This window comes from Lineus longissimus, chromosome 7, assembly GCF_910592395.1.
Source record: "Lineus longissimus chromosome 7, tnLinLong1.2, whole genome shotgun sequence".
Taxonomy (NCBI): domain Eukaryota; kingdom Metazoa; phylum Nemertea; class Pilidiophora; order Heteronemertea; family Lineidae; genus Lineus; species Lineus longissimus.
Genome location: NC_088314.1, coordinates 6,592,146 through 6,610,252, shown reverse-complemented (window position 1 = coordinate 6,610,252; position 18,107 = coordinate 6,592,146). Strand labels below are relative to the sequence as shown.

The 18,107-nt window shown below is 39.5% G+C and overlaps 2 protein-coding genes across 5 annotated transcripts; one reads left to right on the top strand and one right to left on the bottom strand.

Annotated features, from left to right (window-relative positions):
* Nucleotides 1-3,559: 3,559 nt before the first annotated feature.
* Nucleotides 3,560-6,556, top strand: LOC135490648 (putative Dol-P-Glc:Glc(2)Man(9)GlcNAc(2)-PP-Dol alpha-1,2-glucosyltransferase). The gene is made up of 3 exons (XM_064775949.1): nucleotides 3,560-3,736; nucleotides 4,568-4,765; nucleotides 5,174-6,556. Exons 1-3 carry the CDS (start codon nucleotides 3,566-3,568, stop codon nucleotides 6,227-6,229), a joined length of 1,425 nt encoding a protein of 474 aa, XP_064632019.1. The 5' UTR covers nucleotides 3,560-3,565; the 3' UTR covers nucleotides 6,230-6,556.
* A 703-nt stretch (nucleotides 6,557-7,259) lies between these two features.
* On the bottom strand, nucleotides 7,260-17,780 carry LOC135490770 (copine-8-like). 4 transcript variants are annotated; one of them, XM_064776239.1, is made up of 20 exons: nucleotides 17,693-17,780; nucleotides 16,616-16,656; nucleotides 16,314-16,360; nucleotides 15,801-15,904; nucleotides 15,445-15,484; nucleotides 15,143-15,213; nucleotides 14,438-14,458; nucleotides 13,732-13,763; nucleotides 13,079-13,110; nucleotides 12,325-12,428; nucleotides 11,866-12,088; nucleotides 11,479-11,532; nucleotides 10,918-10,979; nucleotides 10,593-10,745; nucleotides 10,152-10,227; nucleotides 9,854-9,981; nucleotides 9,510-9,612; nucleotides 9,320-9,377; nucleotides 9,031-9,104; nucleotides 7,260-8,658 (listed from the first exon to the last, which is right to left on the bottom strand). In XM_064776239.1, exons 1-20 carry the CDS (start codon nucleotides 17,740-17,742, stop codon nucleotides 8,479-8,481), a joined length of 1,653 nt encoding a protein of 550 aa, XP_064632309.1. In that variant the 5' UTR covers nucleotides 17,743-17,780; the 3' UTR covers nucleotides 7,260-8,478. The 4 variants fall into 4 exon arrangements, with proteins under 4 accessions (XP_064632309.1, XP_064632311.1, XP_064632312.1 ...); XM_064776241.1 differs by having other exon boundaries at nucleotides 13,079-13,107; XM_064776242.1 differs by lacking the exon at nucleotides 14,438-14,458.
* Between the last annotated feature and the right edge of the window lie 327 nt (nucleotides 17,781-18,107).

Sequence of the window (18,107 nt, the reverse complement as noted above, 5' to 3'; positions counted from 1 at the left end):
ATTTTTTTGGCGGTGGATTGGTGGGTAAGTGGGGTTAGAGCAAGACTAGCAAGACTACATGCTGGTATTATTACTGTAAAATCGTTATTGAAACCGGCGTCGTGACTCTCCATGTTAATATGCGTAGCCCGTTCAAAACATAGGCCTACTCATGACAGTGTCTGGCGAATTTCCAGCGCTTTTGCCTCCGTGTAATTGACGCGCGTTGTCTGGAAGCTGAGCAGTGTCCATCAGTGAGGGTCGAGATGATGCAAATAGGCTCCGATTCGCTTGTGAAGCACTCGCCGGAAAACATGGAAAAAGGAACATTGCCCACCAATCCACAATCAATGCGTGCGGGTTCGAGCATTGTCCGAGACTGTCAACACTGATAATCACGACCACAATTCGATATTCTTCAATATTGATGGAACATTTCGAGAGGGTATAATGACTGAAAAAACCATGTTGGCTGTGGACGTCCTGGTAACTGAGACATAGCGCGCACTGACTTAGTTGTTGGCGATCTTAGTCCACCAAAAAACGTATTGAAAAACGTATTTGTCAATTCATAAGTACATTAAATCCGCCCTATACGGATAAAACGTATCAGCGAAATTTGAGAACATCTTCCTCCGGTAGCAGACGATGGCTTGATGACTCATTCTGTCTTCGCCGAATGTTTTGGCTAAACACTGTCTTTGGACACGACATCTGTCGCCGTACAGTTGCCTTTGAAGGCAAGAGGTCGAAAAATGTAATGGTACCCCTGGCCCCTGTGGTGTCAGCCAAGCTCTTCTTGCAAGTCATGACAGTTGACCTTGCCAATCACACTTCGGTGCTAATGGGTTATTTTGCTGGGACACCAGCCAGGGATTTGCATTTGCTCTGCAACAGGATACCAATTCAGTTAAGCTTGTGACAAAAGGTACCAATGGGACTGATTGTGCCGTCTTCTGGTGTATATATATACCATGTACATGGCCCATCACAAGTTTTAATATGGGAATATGCAGTTGTACTTCTGCAAAGAGATCCCAACATAGTTCAGCTTGTGCAAAAGACGCTCGTTGTGCCGTCTTCCAGTCAATATATACCATGCACATGGTCCTTCATAAGTTTTTGTGTGGGAATATGCGGTTGTACTACTGCAACAAGATCCCAACATAGTTCAGCTTGTGCAAAAGACACTATTGTAACTGGTTGTGCCATCTTCCAGTCAATATATACATGTACCGTCCATGTACGTGGCCCTTCATAAGCTTTAATATGGGAATATGCAGTTGTACTACTGCAACAAGATCCCAATTCAGTATAGCTTGTGGTAATAGAACCTCAGGGCTGAAAAAAAACTAGTACTACTTTCAACTAACACCGACGCTAATGCATAAACCGGAACAGGAATGGAGCACTACTTAAGTCAAAACAATTGAATTGCTCAGTAGCTCCTATCCTGAAGTGGTTATGCCACAAAATGGAGAATGCGGTTTACAGGTTTTGTTTTATTCTGTATAATCTTACAAATAAGAATTATCATGCAACCCTATACCGTAAACCATGACATTTTTATAAATGTACCATCAAAACTAAAGGGCCACCATTTCAACTTAAATGGTATTTTTCCTAGCAATCCGATTGTGACTTTGTCCTCACGAGACCAAAATCTCTCTCCGTGCAAGTCAGTAATCATAAGGATGACTTTTTATGTCTTTCCATTTCAATACTTACTGCAGAAAATTATCACCCAGGTTGCTGAATATATGTGCTTGGCATAAAACATCAAGCGGTTGCCTTTCTCTTGCGTATTCTCATGGGCAGTGGGAGCTTTCAGTTTCATCTGTAGGACCATATGAGTGATGGTTGAACTGTGGTCCTGGAATGGGATAGTAGGGGTTAGAATCAATATGCAACGTGGTTGGGACTACTGTCTGAGTACTAGATCTACTCCGAAGTTCTGTCTCAGAGAGAAACAGTTGCAGAACTGAACACTGGATCTGCTCCGAGGTTGTGACAATGTCCTGTCTCAGAGAGAAACAATTGAGACATGAATACTGGATCTGCTTTGAGGTTGTGATAAGGTCCTGTCTCAGATAAACAGTTGAGAACTAAACACTGGATCTGCTTTGAGGTTGTGTCAATGTCATCCTGTCTCTGGATTTGACTGAAAAGGAATATTGATAAGAGTACATAGATACATAATCACATGAAGTTTGGTTGCAATCCGATCATTAGTTTCGGAGTAATAGGACTTTGTTTAATTTTCAAGATGGCTGCCTTGCGGCCATATCGGTCGATGGATTTGACCGAAAATCAGGGATGTTGTAGAGAGTACATAGATATACAATCACATCCATTTTATGTAATCATTTAAGATGGCCGCCTGGCGGCTATATTTGAAGTCCGAGCGAGACGAATTTTTGTGGTAGAATAGAGGGTCCTTTGATATATGTCCTCACAAGTTTAGAACCTCCTAGCTCAAATAGAAACAAAACATGTCACCTATCGGTGATTTAGTGAACTTTGACCTCTGTGACCTTGAAAAGTAGGTCAAATCAAAAACCCGGGTGACATGTCATTTAACCTTAATTAGATAAAGATACACCCACCATAAAAATTTCGTCACTCTACAAACAAGTTTTACAACCATTAGTTTCAAATAACAGTTAGAGTTACATCGACACATAACCAGTAATTTTTAAGTTTCGAGTTGTCAAACAGAGTACATTTGATTGAAAATGTCAATGAAATCATCAATAGACATCATCATGCCATGCATCATGCCCGTCCGCCGTGCATTGCGTGGAACAATGTGCATAACATGATCAAAGAGCTCGGCGTCCATCCGGACCAGTATCGGGCGACGATCACAGTTGTTTTCAAAATCCCTTCCCATCGCACCAAAATTTTTCACAAAATTCATTTCTTTAGATGTAGAATTTCACCTAGAACCTAAAAATGGGTATCATTGATTCTTATTCACAAGGATGATCAAGGATTTGATTCGTTTTTCACAACTGATTTTTTCCTCGAGCAGCGCCGAAGCAATTTTGCGCATTGCAACAATTTAGCACAAAGCATTGCGGTAACTTCTCCGACAAAAAGTAGTTAACATGTTGGCTAAAATCAGAAATGATGGGATCCAATATGATCACGAGATCTTAAATAAGATATCGGATATAAAATATATGTTATTTACCTGACAAAAGCTGTCGTAGAGGACAAAAAATGATCACGGGATCACTGAAGTTTGCGAAATTTCAGTCGCCTGCAACCACATGGACCTGCGCGCGCAAGGGGCGTGGGGTCACGTGATGGCAATGACGTGTGGCAATGATGTAATGGCTACGTAATGGCCCAAAAATACCAAATCATCATCATCAAATAATGGCTCGATCCTCAACAATTTTTTAGTAGAGTTGTTGGTAAAAGCTGGATTTAGAATCCAAAATCTGCGTCAGCCCATTGAAATAGGCTCCGATCGCTCCGCTGTACATTTGCTAGAAACAAAATAATGTTGGTCTAACACCCGTCCTCTCTTATTTTCACGTGCCTGTGTCCAGCGATAGCAACCGGGTCCACTTCCAAGATGGTGGCATTTTCGCAAACAACACTGGCTACTGTCGAAATAGCTGGTCTTTTGTTCGGTTTATCGGGCTGCCTCTTGCTCAAGATACAAAACACACAACAAGAGCCATACATGGATGAGTATTTCCATGTTAGACAAACGCAAAAGTACTGCCATGGCTTTTTTCAAGAGGTAAAAGTTGCCACGAACACAAATTTTGTCCATGCGCCGTCTGTTGTAAAAGTGTGGAACTAAATATAATAATAATATATATATAATAATACATGAGTTCTTATATAGCGCATTTCCAGGTTCCCTGCTCAATGCGCTTTTGGGACTACATTATTATCATCCCGGTCTCCACAGAAATCAATCTGGGGTTTCAATGAGCAGCTACTGAGCGCTCGATTGAACTCGACCAGTAGGAAGTTTCTAAGTGGCGACTCAGCCGGGAATCGAACCCACGACCTTCCGGTTATGAGACCGGCTCTCTGCCATTGTGCCACCACCATTTGCTTCAACAATGTGAATATGTAAATAGTCTGTATCTTTTAGATTTGTTGAATCATTCACTCATTTACATGTAAGATACAACGGGTATCTGCTTCCAGTGAACTGGGGACAAAGTTAAATGAGTTCGCTCCCGGCCCCTGCGGCCTAGCTCATGGGACATAGGCTGCTGCCCCTCCTCTGGCTCTGTCCTCGCATGCCTCATCTCTAGTCTGGCTCCTAGAGTGAACCTGGCTGCTTCTTTAATAAATCAAGACGCCCTTCTATCTTACCACAAACCAGTGACAGTGTTAGTGTAAAGAGTGAACCAGATTTTCTCCCATATGCAGTGCTAAAATCCTCAAGCAACTTTGTCTTTAACGCGTTGTCTCCGTCACAATGTTTCTGCGCTGTCTTCGACTGCGGTGTCATTTTGCATTGTATTAGTAAATTTCTGAAAAGACCGGAACAGTCATAAGGTGCACCTGGCTTATCCCGATTTTGTTCTCATTTTGCTGTTGCTCTACATTTCAGTGGGACCCCATGATAACAACATTACCAGGCCTGTATGTCATCTCTGCAGGAATCATGAAGGCGGCAACCATTATTTCTCATCATCCCATGGAAGAAGTCTGTATAACATTCTGGCTGCGCTGTATCAGTGTTGGATTCACTGTGGCCAATTTCTTCCTTCTGCTGTTCTTGATGTGGTCAATTCACCACAAGAAAGAGGTTGGTATTCTGCAAAGGTGGCTCGTGACTCATTGCTCGAAATCAGCCATAAGACTTAAGAGAGTAAATGACAATAGCATTCCCCACTCATAACGTAACAATCATGGGTTGCCCTAATTCTGCTATTTCCCAAAGAAACTTTGGATCCCTGTGGGTTTCATGTAGCAGAATTTCAGAGACAATTGCAGCCTTTTGACCTTCTAAAGTTTTTCAATCAATGAAGTTGAACTTTATTCCTCAGGAAAATCTAATCAAATGTCAATTATATTCAACTGTCTGATATTGAGCCACAGTAGCATTCAGGAAGTGATATCATTCTAAAATCATCAATTTTCAGCACCTAAATCAATTTGAACTATTCTTGTCTCAGTGCTAAGTCTTGATGCTAATATGTGTTGTTTCTTACAGGATTATGATCCACCACGGTCTCTCCTGACAGCGTCTGCTCTTGCCGTCTTCCCTCTGCTCTATTTCTACACTTTCCTCTTCTACACGGAAGGAGGATCAACGTTCTTTGTACTTCTAATGTACGCATTGAGCCTACATCGAAGACACAATTTCGCCGCTCTGATTGGAATGGTCGCAATTTGTTTCCGGCAGACGAACTTGATTTGGGTCATATTTGTAGCAGGAGAGGAAGTTGTAAGAATCATCATTGATCACATCAAACCGGAGAAAAAGGAGCTTACGGAGAAAGAATTTCATGGCTGGAAATTCGTACGTGTAGTGTTACAGACCTTAATCCAGGACTTGCCATATTTTAGACACTTACCAGTCCTAATAGGACGAGTACTTTCAAACTGCTTACCCTATATTCTGACTGGGGTGTGTTTTGGAGTCTTCATTATTTGGAATGACGGCATTGTTGTTGGGGATCGGACATCTCATGAAGCATGCTTCCATGCACCACAACTGTTCTACTTTTTTGCATTTACACTAGGAATGTCTTTCATGCATCTGATCACCCCTGAAAAGATCTGGAACTTTCTGAAATATCTTTGGAGGCATCCAATCATGACTATTTTAATCTGTGCCATCATGACAGGTTGCATTTGGAAATTCACCTACGCCCACCGCTACCTATTAGCAGATAACCGCCACTACACATTCTACGTCTGGGCGAAGGTTTTCCGCAGACACAAATTGGTGAAATACGCTCTTATACCTGGTTATTTCTTTGCCTCCTGGGGAATCTTTGATGCTTTGAAGCGGAAAGATTCCCTCTGGAAATTGTTGTTTTTCATTTGTGTTATAATGGCAACTGTGCCACAAAAACTGTTGGAATTTCGCTACTTCATCTTGCCATATTTGTTCTTCCGTCTAAACATGCACATTTCATCTCACTTTCAAATTATTCTAGAGATTTGTTTGTATGGTGTAATAAATGGACTGACAATTTACTACTTTATAGAAAAGCCATTCAAGTGGGGCAACTCGCCTGAATGGCAGAGATTTATGTGGTAATGTCACAGCCGATGTGTAAGAGAGGGAAGGTACTACTGCTGGGAATTTTCAGTAGGACAGATATGTCTAATCTTTACTTGAATTCCTTTTTTGGAGCAAGAATTTGTAAAATATTTGATGATGAATGTCTTTTAAATAAAATATTGTAGATGGAAGTTATAGTAACACTGCTCCCAGACTTGTACAGACGGGTGTCATTTTGTTCTAATAAGACACTTTCCTCACCAAGGAGAACTCATTCCATGGTTACTGTGCTACCGTTTCATGGCAAAAACAATTTCAATGTCTGCTCATGATTATGAGCATTGTGTTCATGTATATATACATGTATATGAAATAAATCACTATAATACTGTGCTAAATACTGTTTTACTTCTTGTTTCCATGGTCATCACTGTTAGGACTTGCATAGAATCTTGCACCACCCTGTGGCAAACAACGTACACACCATGGACAACATGTATTGCCAGATTAACAGTGGGAACCTTATGACTTAAAGACCTGGGGATTGTCAAGACGGAAGAAAGAATATGTGTGGTCACCCAGCTTCACAGATGTCATGGACTTCAAAAGCGTACTCACTCAGTTAAGAGCAATGTTGTTCCCGACATCAGTCCACCAATTGTAGTGTGTGGTGAGGTTCAAACCTGTATCTTGCGAAGACCAGTGCGAGTGCAAAAACCAATACCCCAGAAGTCAAGATGTTCGATGTGAGGGCCCACCAGTCGCCAGTTAAATACAACATTCCTCCCTGTCTAGTTCATGGAAGCCGCTCACATCCTAAGCCACCAGACATATACCAGAGCCTGCTGTGCCATGCCGGATTTTGTTTCATTCTGGCCTTTCCGGGTTAGGCATATGTGCTGGCCCAGCCAGGTCATATCTCATTTCACAACCACCACTTCTTCAGGCCAATTGTAGTGCCCGTGATGGGTCCAACCTGTGATCCTGCTGGCACCATCGAATGGAAGGCAAGTGCCTTAACCATTACGCTATGAGAATCACGTGTGAATAATGACAAGCAACTGTCTTTAGTAAATGTTATTTATTTATAAAATAAAATGTACAAACACATGATAGATAAGAGTAGCTACTGGTGTATAATAAAAGAGGGGAGAATCTGCACTATCTGAAGTACACTGAATGTAGACATATAAACTATGAAGCATATCTTATATTAGCAGCTCTACATTTCATGTTTTAAAAATAATCTCAAACAGAGAAGGAAAAAGGTAGGGAATGATGGACAATGCGGGGTTTATAAACAAAGGATGCAAAAGATCATCAATCTGGGAACAGGATAAGGTAATTTTGGGTATACAAGATATCACACAGGAATTGATTATTGGGCTTTTGGATTATTAATGGGCTTATTACATATTTATCAAAACTGCACGCATTTCTATACGAAGACACTTTCGGGACGATGAAATCTTCACTGGAAGCATGCTATTATCATGGGCGAACCATCTACGTGTGAATTATACATATACATATTGTTGAAGTCCATGATTAATATGTACAATAACATACTTCAAATCCATCAGCACTAAAACATCCATTTTATCAAATGCAATTGCTACACATTTCCCAACGATTTTATTTCAAAAGTCGGGTTGCTTACCCAAATCTTGGGCCATGTGAGGAATAACTGCTTGATGCAAAATAATGTGGCCCAAAAGGACATGCACTTTTACTTCTGAAAAGCCTTTAGGATCAAACACTGACAACAATGAGCCATGAACATGATTAGGAGTTCCGTATACCCACCACCTATTCTCTAAATATACGTAACACATGTAAAATCACAATATAATATATTTTTTGAATAAATGGACAGACATTAAGAAGATAAATTTTCTACAGCGGGCTTACTGCCCAATGTGAAAGAGAACAAGGGTGTATATTTCGTCAGCAGCGAAGGCACTTTAAAATATACATTTCCAACAGAAGTGCTTTATTTTCAATTCTCGAGTGAACAGGAAGGACCATGGTCCGCTACACAGTTTCCTGTCACAGAATCATTGATGGGCCAATGGTAGAATCGACAGTGTATGATAATTATCACAAACCACATTTTACATCGTATCTGAATCCCATAATAGATTCTATGAGGGACCATCATAGATGTAATGATAGCAAATGGTGAATTCTAGTTGGCAAATTCTCTCGCTGCTATCAGGAGAAGTAAGATCCGAAAAGTATATTTCCTTGCAACGATTTCAAACTTTCTCAAGGACTGATCATCTCTATGAAACCGGAGCCGTCGCGAACGTTGCTTGTCTTTCAAGTGGCGGTCGTGGTTTAATATTGTTGGCTCTCATGTAAGATATCACTTGGTCAGGAACTTCGGCTAAGACTTCCTTTGCTAATCTCGCTTGGCTCACTGCCAAGGTGTTATTGCCGAGAAACTCCCTGAAGGGCACGAACTGAAAGATAATGGAGTCATAAGAAAATTTGAATGAAAAGAAATTTTTTTAAATATTGGCTAACGAGTTTTGCGGACTGGCTAATATTCATAAAGACTAGTAAATGCTTTTACTATGTGTCACTTGGTCCTTAGGCCTTTTGTTAGAAAGTGTGGATAAGAGAACTTTTGCCTAAAGGGTCAGCGTAGAAGAGAACACCTTTGAGGCAAATGAGATCATCCTTAGAGGGAGACAACAGACACGAGCCAGTAGGTCAGATTGAGTTACATGTAGAGGCCGATAGGGGTCTGTCCCTTCTCACAATACATCAAAACTATCAGTACACCAATCCCTCATCTACAGGCAGCTTTTGAGCTAAGAATTGTTATTCACCTGTACAATGTCCCTTGCAGCAACTCTGCCTCTAGAGCTAAGCCGAACCTCATCTCCATCTAATTCATCCATAGCTGAAAAGACACAATAAGTAACTCTAGAGAATGGTATAGAAAGATTAAAGATACCATAGTCAAGATATTGAACAATGAAAGCAGAGGTCAAATAGAAAGAAGATGACTGATTGAAGGTGACATCTGTTCATTCTGACAAAATTTCTCATTTTACACTCTTTTCTTTAGATATCAAATCAGGAACATAGCGGAATCAATCTAAGAATGCAACTTACCATCAAATTCGGCATCACCTACTCCAACAATGATGATTGACAACGGTAACATAGACGCCTGAAAATAGGATAGAATTTGCTATCAAAATCTTGAGTAAAAGTTAGTGCTGGGATGTACCATAAAATAAAGAATGCTAGGGAGGTCCAAATACTGTAGTAGTTGAAAATGAGGATGTGTTAGTCAACCTACATTCACAATTGCTTCCTTTGTCTGTGGCATGTCTGTAATAACACCATCAGTGATGATCAGTAAGATGTAGTAATCGGAGCCAGACTTGTTAGCTGCAGCAAATCTGAAATAAAAGAAATGTTATGGGAACCCATCAAAGTTATTTTTCTTTTTACTTCAACATGTCCAATAATCCATCAACTGCAACAGAAGGTCACAGTGCTCAGGAACCAGGATTGAGTCACATTATCGAAATCATTCAATGCTATTTCGATTCTTTGTTGGGCAAAAACCAAAATCAGGAATTCCATTTGACACAATCTTGTAATGATTTGCAAAAAGACTCAGTGAAAGGAGTTTCTTACCTAGCCACATGATTTATTGTAGGAGCAAAGTTTGTTGGCCCGTAGAGTTGTACAGTCCGGAGTGCCTGGTTGTAGGCTTGGAGCACACCTTCTATACCTTGGCAGTAGGGGTTATTTGGGTTGCCATTCTGAAAATTGACAAATTATCAATTAATTAATTTCTTTGTGAAAATCCGAGAAATGAGACTGTTACTCAGTATGAAGTGCTACCTAAGAACTTACACATATTTTACTGATATTGCACTCTAGAGAGAAAACTTCAGAAGTGATTTTGATATGAATAAGATAGTTTACTTACCAAGAAAAACTCATGAGAGACTTTCCCGTCAGGGGGAAGGCGTGCTCCAAATCCAAGGGCTGGGAACATCTTTGTACTGAAATGTACGGAAATGTTTATAACTGAAGGAAGACGTCTGGTACCGATATTTCTTTTCATCAACAGCATCAGTGTTAACCGCTCCTAGTTAGAAGACACCTTCACACTGTTTTTGATTTTGGGTATGTCACTTTTAAAGCTTTCATTGCAACATCTCTAAAATGTGACTTCAAAAAAAATAACTTCCTTTGTTCATGTGCCGGTGACAGGGCAAGCAGAAGTACTGGTGACAAATATAGAGTCGCTTCAGATAGACTCCTCCAAGACTGAAGCCCGAGTTGTGTGGCCATAGACCAACATCAACGCCATACCGAAGTGGCTCACAAAAAATCCTCAGGAAACACAGAAAAAGAGGGTTATTACCTGTCATAATCTTGAATAATTTCGCCCACAGCTCTGAGAGCCCGAGCATACTGGTTTGGCTGGTAGGGACTCATGTAGTGTAGAGAGGTTGGTGACTGTGGATTACCATTTGATGCCGTGAAGTCGATAGAAATGGTACAATGGATCTGCGTTCTGAAAGTGGAATGCAATATCATGTAAATCAGTTAAACATGGATCAAACTAATGATTAGCAGCTGTGATTGCGAAAACGCAAACGAAGGTCAGAAAATTTTCAGGACTTTATTATAGCGGTAAAAGAAAATATTTGATAGAGTAAGTAGTACATTGTATGTACTGCACTCACCCCCCTTTGATATAGTCTAAAAATGTCGGTACTGCCACCACTTTAGCTGAGAGAAGTTCAATCTGGAAAGCAAAACAAATAAAGTGTGGAAAATTCTTTTCAGAGTAAACATTTAAAATTTGATGCATGTAATTAAACATACTTTCTGATATTTCTATGATTTTTATAACTAGGTTATACGGATTCTAAAAAAGATCTTGCAAAGTAAGTAGACCGTCAGGAAATGCTAGACTCCTTCTTCTTATTACTGACCGTTAGCTAGTTTTATCAAACAGAGAAAATTCTAATTTGCAATAACATGTCAATTCTAGATCACTATTCTGAGAACACAGGAGCCGCTGTGGACTTGTGGTTCCGAGTCTGGGCAGCGGCCAAGAGGTCCTTGGTTGGAACTTCACAGCAGGTGAGAGACTCCAGGCAAGCCGAACTTAGGTATGCTCAAGCTGTAGTACTTATTGAGCAGCTCATCGGAGTTTTAAGTTGTGAAGTCAATTCTAAATGTCTACTGCAGTTGATATCTGATTATAAAACCAAAGTTTTAACTTTAATGGCATTACTCACAGTTCCTGAATGTTTGTATTTTTTCTTCTTTGCCTTCTTCTCTGGATGTATCAACTGAAAAGGAAATTCATGGTCATCAGGGCCGTATCTAACGTTTTGGTCTTGGAGGAAGGAGGCAATGGCTCTCTCGGGGGGAACACCATTGGCACTGTTCATCTCAAATCTGAGAGACGCCTGGAGGGGCAGTGGCCATGCAGTAGTATCATTTGGACATCCATTTCAGGCAAAAATGTGTGACCTTTTATCCGCTGACAAGAAATAGCCAACAAAATGAGCCACGTGTAGATACATTATGGATGACATCACCCAACTTCACTTGCCGTATGCACAGTTACACTGATGACAAGTAAACTACTAACGTCATCAATGACAACATTTCTAACATACCTCATAACTATTCTGTGGTCCTGGTCCGCGTTCAAGCTCGCGGAGACTTGTTATGAAACCACCTATAAGGTCATGACTCCCACTCTGGTTCCAGTCGTAGCACTCTATCTTTATAGATCTGTCGTGATCTCCGTTACATAACGTTCGAACCTTTTCGGTAAATGTCCGCCATGTTGGATTCAGTGTATTTTTGATCACCTCGGTTTTGTGGACCGCAGTGAAACTGAAATTTCGACCATAAAGGCTTATAAAGTGAATGAATGAATAAATATAAGTTCAATTTTGATATGTTCAGTATAAAAACACTTTACATGCCCAAGCCTAATCCTGAAACCTTTCTGGAGGAACCGAGGAGCATGCGAGATTTTGCAGTTGAGGCTAAGCTAGTTGAAATGATAGAATGTGGCATGACATTCTGATCTCGTATGACGATTTGCGACTAAATGAGAAATTTCTCACCTTCCGTCTTCATTTGATTTTAAGAACACCAAAAATGGATCCGATTTTCCAAAGAAATCTTTCTTGTCAAGTTTATGTCCACATAACTGCATCGTAACCTCTTCCTAAATAATGGAGAATTGATTTGTATCACTAAAATTCTGTAACATTTTTTAGGAGTACAGAGGACTTCTTGCGATATCAAAGACTTGGTGATCAAGAAATCTTAACTGTTTAAGTTATGCCTATGCTACTAACTATGATAGTAGTTATTCTCCTTGATATTAATTATAGGCACAATCCGGCTAACCGCAACTACGCAGTATGGTTTGTAGACAGATTAACGACAGAAACAATCACTAAGGCAGCAGCAAGTTAAAAGCACCTTATATCTTATGAGGAAAACAAACCAGGCCAAGGGACATAAACCCCACAAAATGCACAACAATAATGTATATGGAAGAAGTTGTTGGAATATTTTCACCAATGGCATTGAGAAAAAAATTGAGAAATGCATGTCTGTCTAATTTCTTCACGCTGAGTGTAGCTCAAATCCTGCACAGTGGGTGCCTTCATGGAAACCCTGTGCCACATTTACCAAGTGTCCCAAAGTAAACTACTGCAGTCAATTTTCAAAGTGTATCAATTTTATTGAATCACCCTGTAGTTGTGCGAGAGAAAACCTTGCAGTTAAAAGGTAAAAAGTTAAACGAGAAGGCCAAGCTAGGGCTAAGAAGAATAGTTAAAACAGATGCATAATAAACAAGTGACGTACCTTACACGTACTTAGTTCTTCTGCGGTAACTACTTGAAGAAAGAAAAGAATGTAGAACACTGCTGTAGGAGGTTGTTACACAACTGGGATGCATGACAATTTCACAACGATGAATGACTGACAGGGAGTAAGTTTCACATGCACATAGGCTTCCATTTGAGTCAAAGTTTTGAAGAAATAAGGGTTAGTTCTAAAAGGTGAAAAGCTTACGTTGCTATGCGTCTAACTATTATGTAGTTATCCATTGTCAGTACGTGGTATTGATATCCGAGCAGAGCAATTGATATAGGGTTAGTTCTAACATGTTTAAACAGGGGGTGAAAAGCTTAGGGTATAATGGGTCAGCTTGGAGTGGTAGTTATTATTAACTCTAGATATCAACACAGAGAAACAGAAAGGGATGAAGGAACAATCACATGAAAAGAGCCATCGAACTTTAAAACTACTTTACCTCAAATACAAACCATGGACTCACAATCAGAATGTTGGGTTTTTTTTATTTTGCACTGAACAAAACCAAAGCTGTTTGGCATCAGCCAGAGATATATCATCAGATATCCATGGATATCTGATATCATGTATAGTATAACAATTATTTGATATAAAACAATTAAAGAATTTTATGGAGACTTAATCACAATAGAAATACTTACATATTATACTTCCACTGTTCACTTTTGGGCCTCTGAAATACAAAAAAGCCTCAGTGACGTTTTTGGAACATGGCCTACTTTGGCACTAAGATAGAAAGAATGGTGGAGGTGCTTATGGACGGTGCATTTAGACTTGGTAATCATGCACAAAGTGTAAAGGAAGCTTAAGTAAGTGCAATCTTACTTCCTTAAAGATACACCTACGACGTTAGAATAGAAGAAAGTAAACTGGGCTCTTAAGGAAGAAAAGTTGCAAATCATAGGAGGATGGTCCAGGGGAATAATGATCACCACACTGAAAACACCACAGTGCTGAGCAAGTGTCTTCCTTCAAATTATGATTCAAAGCTGTAGATATGATTATAGTAAAGTAAATAGACAAACTGAAACTTATTGTAACTTTGTATAAACAATATGCCATGGTCATATCCTTCCTCCTTGGTCGGTCAGGGACCATAATATCTTTTACTCGTGTTGTACTACAATAAGTCACTATTGATTCTCATGCAAGATGATTTTTTGTTTACTTATGTGTTGAACTCTTCAGAAGATCCTGTAGAAATGCATGAAAAACACAGAGAAGAGGACAAAGAAACAATTTGAACACTTGGCTTAAGAATAAGAGAGATGAAAATACAGAGGCAAGAATAGGATTTAGGATAAGGATAAGCCTTTAAGTTGTGTTTAAGGTGTTACAAAGGCCTACCCTTGCTGTTCTCTCCTTGTGCTGCAGGAAAGAAAGAAATACTGATCAAAGCACAAGGAGAGTAAAAATAGCTTGGAAGACCTGAAGACAGGAATGACACCTACAATTTTACATGTATCTAAGACAAGAGTTGAAAAGACTAAACTGTGAAACAGACAGGACATAAGATGGAGGTGGTCATGATACCTCACTGTAGAAAACAATCTAGTTGCCACCATCTTCGATGTAACTGCAAGTATATGGCAGCCCTAACGTGGCAGATGTCATGACCGTCTACCGAGCTCTACATTAACCTGCTCTGTCAGAAGTGCTTGTTGCATATGGAGGAAAAGGGGAAAAATGGAAACTGATAGTATACCATATTGCCAAATGGGTTCCAAGCTGCTTAAAGGTATTTAAGTTGAGTGAAATAGCAGATGAAGTGGTGTCAATAAATGGTTTCCACACTGAGCCACTGCTCTTCAGCCAAGTTTTTCTCAAATCAATTCAAAATAACAATTTTAAAGTTGGGTTCTGACGTGTGGATGAACATCTCAAATGGTTGACTTGTGTTATACCTAAAAGTACATTTTAAAGGTGATTCTGTGCACAATATGTCCATGTACTAAAGCTAAATGTATGCCATCGACCCAAAGAGCAATTTTTGCGACAGAGCATTTCACATACATTAGTATTATGAAGACAAGCTTGAAGATCAAAACTTACTTTAGAGCTTTTTGGAGTCTTGCACTGCTGACTATTTCACCGAGAGTACATTCAGTGCTGCCAAGAAAATCCTGAAACAGACAAAGCATGCTGATCAATCATTGTTGGGAAAATATCAATCAAGTCTGGCTAAATCTGACTTCATAATATATTTTTTTGGTGAGAAATGCATACACATCAAGCCAATCAAAAACACTTCCTGCCCCACTACACTGTGGTATACTTCAGCTAAAAGAATTTAACAAGCTGGCAGTCCTTCATGGTTATATCTAGTCAAGACCACTCTTTAGACCAATACTTACATGATTTCTTAGATCCCGGCTTTTTGAATCCACATCATAACTGAAAATCATAAAGATCACCGTTACTAAAAATTAAAACAAGAGCTGATCATATATTTACAGTATGATGTACACAGAATTATTCTTATTAGCCACTTTATATCAACTGTAGTACTGGCAGCATCAGACACGATTGTTGTTTTCTTTCTGGCTATCTAGTGTCCTAATTTAAAAAAAATAAAATTATTTGTTTACTCAGTCATACGTCTTTCCTTACACTTCAAATTTAAAGCTGTTTTTTTCTTTCACACTTTCTTTCACCCGTCAAGTTTATTTCTATCTTTACACTTCAAACTTCAATTGATTCCCTTACTTACACTTCAAATTTCAGTTTCTGTGACTCCTCAAAGAAATAGTCCATAACAAACTTCTTTATAAAGACAGGGTTTAGGTTGTCCCATATGATCTCTGTCCTGCCAAACTGAAAAAAAAGACAAGTTTATTCTGATCTGGATTACAATTAGGACATTCTTACAAATGTTGACATTTTTAATTCTGAACAGAGATTTGTTATGCTTTAATTTTTGATCAAAATCTAAAATAGGAGATCCAATTGCACTACAGAATTGTCATCTGTTGTTATGCAATATGAGTGTACAGTGGATGCAAAAGGCTAACTGCTCATTGAAAAACATTGGTTGGAATATGTCATTAAGAGGGGTGGTCCTCATTGCGAAACAATCAACAAAATCATGATTTCGCGAGGGGAGGTGAAAGTCTTCTAAAGGGTATGAGGGTCATAGAGAAAAACACTTTTAAGGAGGGTACTCCCCTTTACAATGATGCAGAAATTGTCACTGCAGTAATGATTTTAATTTTCAATCACTTACCTCTTTCCAGGAACTCACGGATACCTCCCATGTAAACAGCACAACCACTAGAAATAAACAAAAATGTTGCAATCAAAACGTTCTTTCTGATCAAGGAAAGTGTCCCTGACAAGTACTTTTAAAAATCTTGAAAAGTTATGTTTTTTATTTAAATGTGGATTTTTATCACAAAAATGTTAATGAATCTTGAAAATGCCATTACCGGTACCCAACACAAGACAAGGCATTCTATTTTGGTTTTCTCTGCTCAAAACAACTGGCAACATTGTTGTTTTTCTAAAAAGAGCTCAGACGAGACTTACTTGGGTCAGATTTTGAGAACACGTCCATATCAACAAGATTTCTGCAAGATAAATAACATAATGAGACAAAATACTTATCTGATCGAAGTTAAGTATACTACTGATCTTGGAGCCTCGTTAGAGCTCATATTACTCATAGTGTTCATTCAACACTGCTGACTACCACCATGCAATAGGGCCCACTGGTTCAATTCAGAAGAGAACCCAGAATTGTATTTCTGGATGAACCGACATTGCTTCAGACTTAGAGGAACTACAGTAAAGTTCCTGGTTCTTCATAAAATCTGACGGCCTGTCACGGTCAGTGTCAGACTAAATGCCATGCCCATGGTCCCTTGTATTGTACCGGCTGAGTGTCTAGGCTGGGCAAGTAAAAGATCTGTCACACATGACATAGGTGGACAGTCAGTAGCATACCGTATCATGATTAATGTAGTGGACTCGAGCAAATATCCTAGTATAGGGGTGCAACAACTGTCGTTATCATTGATGGATGATTGTTATTCTACCGTAGGCCTATTTCCTCTAACCTGAGCCAAGTAACCAAACCAGCATCCAATCGAATATTATTAATTGGAGTCAGGCATATGTAGTACTAGTAGTCGGCCTACTGTCTACATACCAGATGAAACCTCCAGCAAAAACCCAATCGAGTTACGATGATATGATGATATGATATGAGGTCTATGTAATGTTGCGCTGTCACACACTGACTATTAAAGTGCACTATACACACTGAGTCTGGTATCTCGAGCAGTGGAATATTTCTCTTCCTAGTACAGACATCACGCTCCTGACAGATTTACAGTAATTGGCAAAATGATTGTCCTCGTTTATCTGATAGTGATATCCATCCTGAACTACAGGCCAGGTACAAACTATAGGCTACACTGCATACATGTATCATGTAGCCTAGTGTATAGTGTGTGTGTACTGTATAATATTATGACAGAAGCCATCCATTTTTGACAGCAACATTAATGGGTTTTCAAATCGTTTTTGCTTGTAATTTTCAGGTTTACAAGGCAGGAAACTAACGCTTCAATGAGGAGGAAAGTATATTTTATTGATTTTTACCTGCACTCCACAGAAATTTCAACGAGGGACGAAGGAACAGCGTTCCCCATCCCAGGAGCAAAACCACCCTGATTAAAACCCGACGCCATAACTGCTGTGAAGTAAGTGCATGAAAGGCTGCAGACCTATATCTCCGTCGTCCATGACGCATTGCTCGTGACGCAATCGTGACTCAACTGTGTCAACTGACGCAGGTAGGAATTTTCCTTTCTTGCGCAATCAAATTTTAGCTCTTATGGTCGGAAATTTGGGTCAGTTTTTGTTGGAATTTACGGGCACCCCCTAGTAAAAGTGCTACCCACTACCTCATCCTGAGAATAGGTTTTTGATACTCCTACATCATATGCTTTTATGTGATTCGGCAATCACGTTTTTGTGTGAATTTACACAATCATGTTTTTATGTGATATAAGCA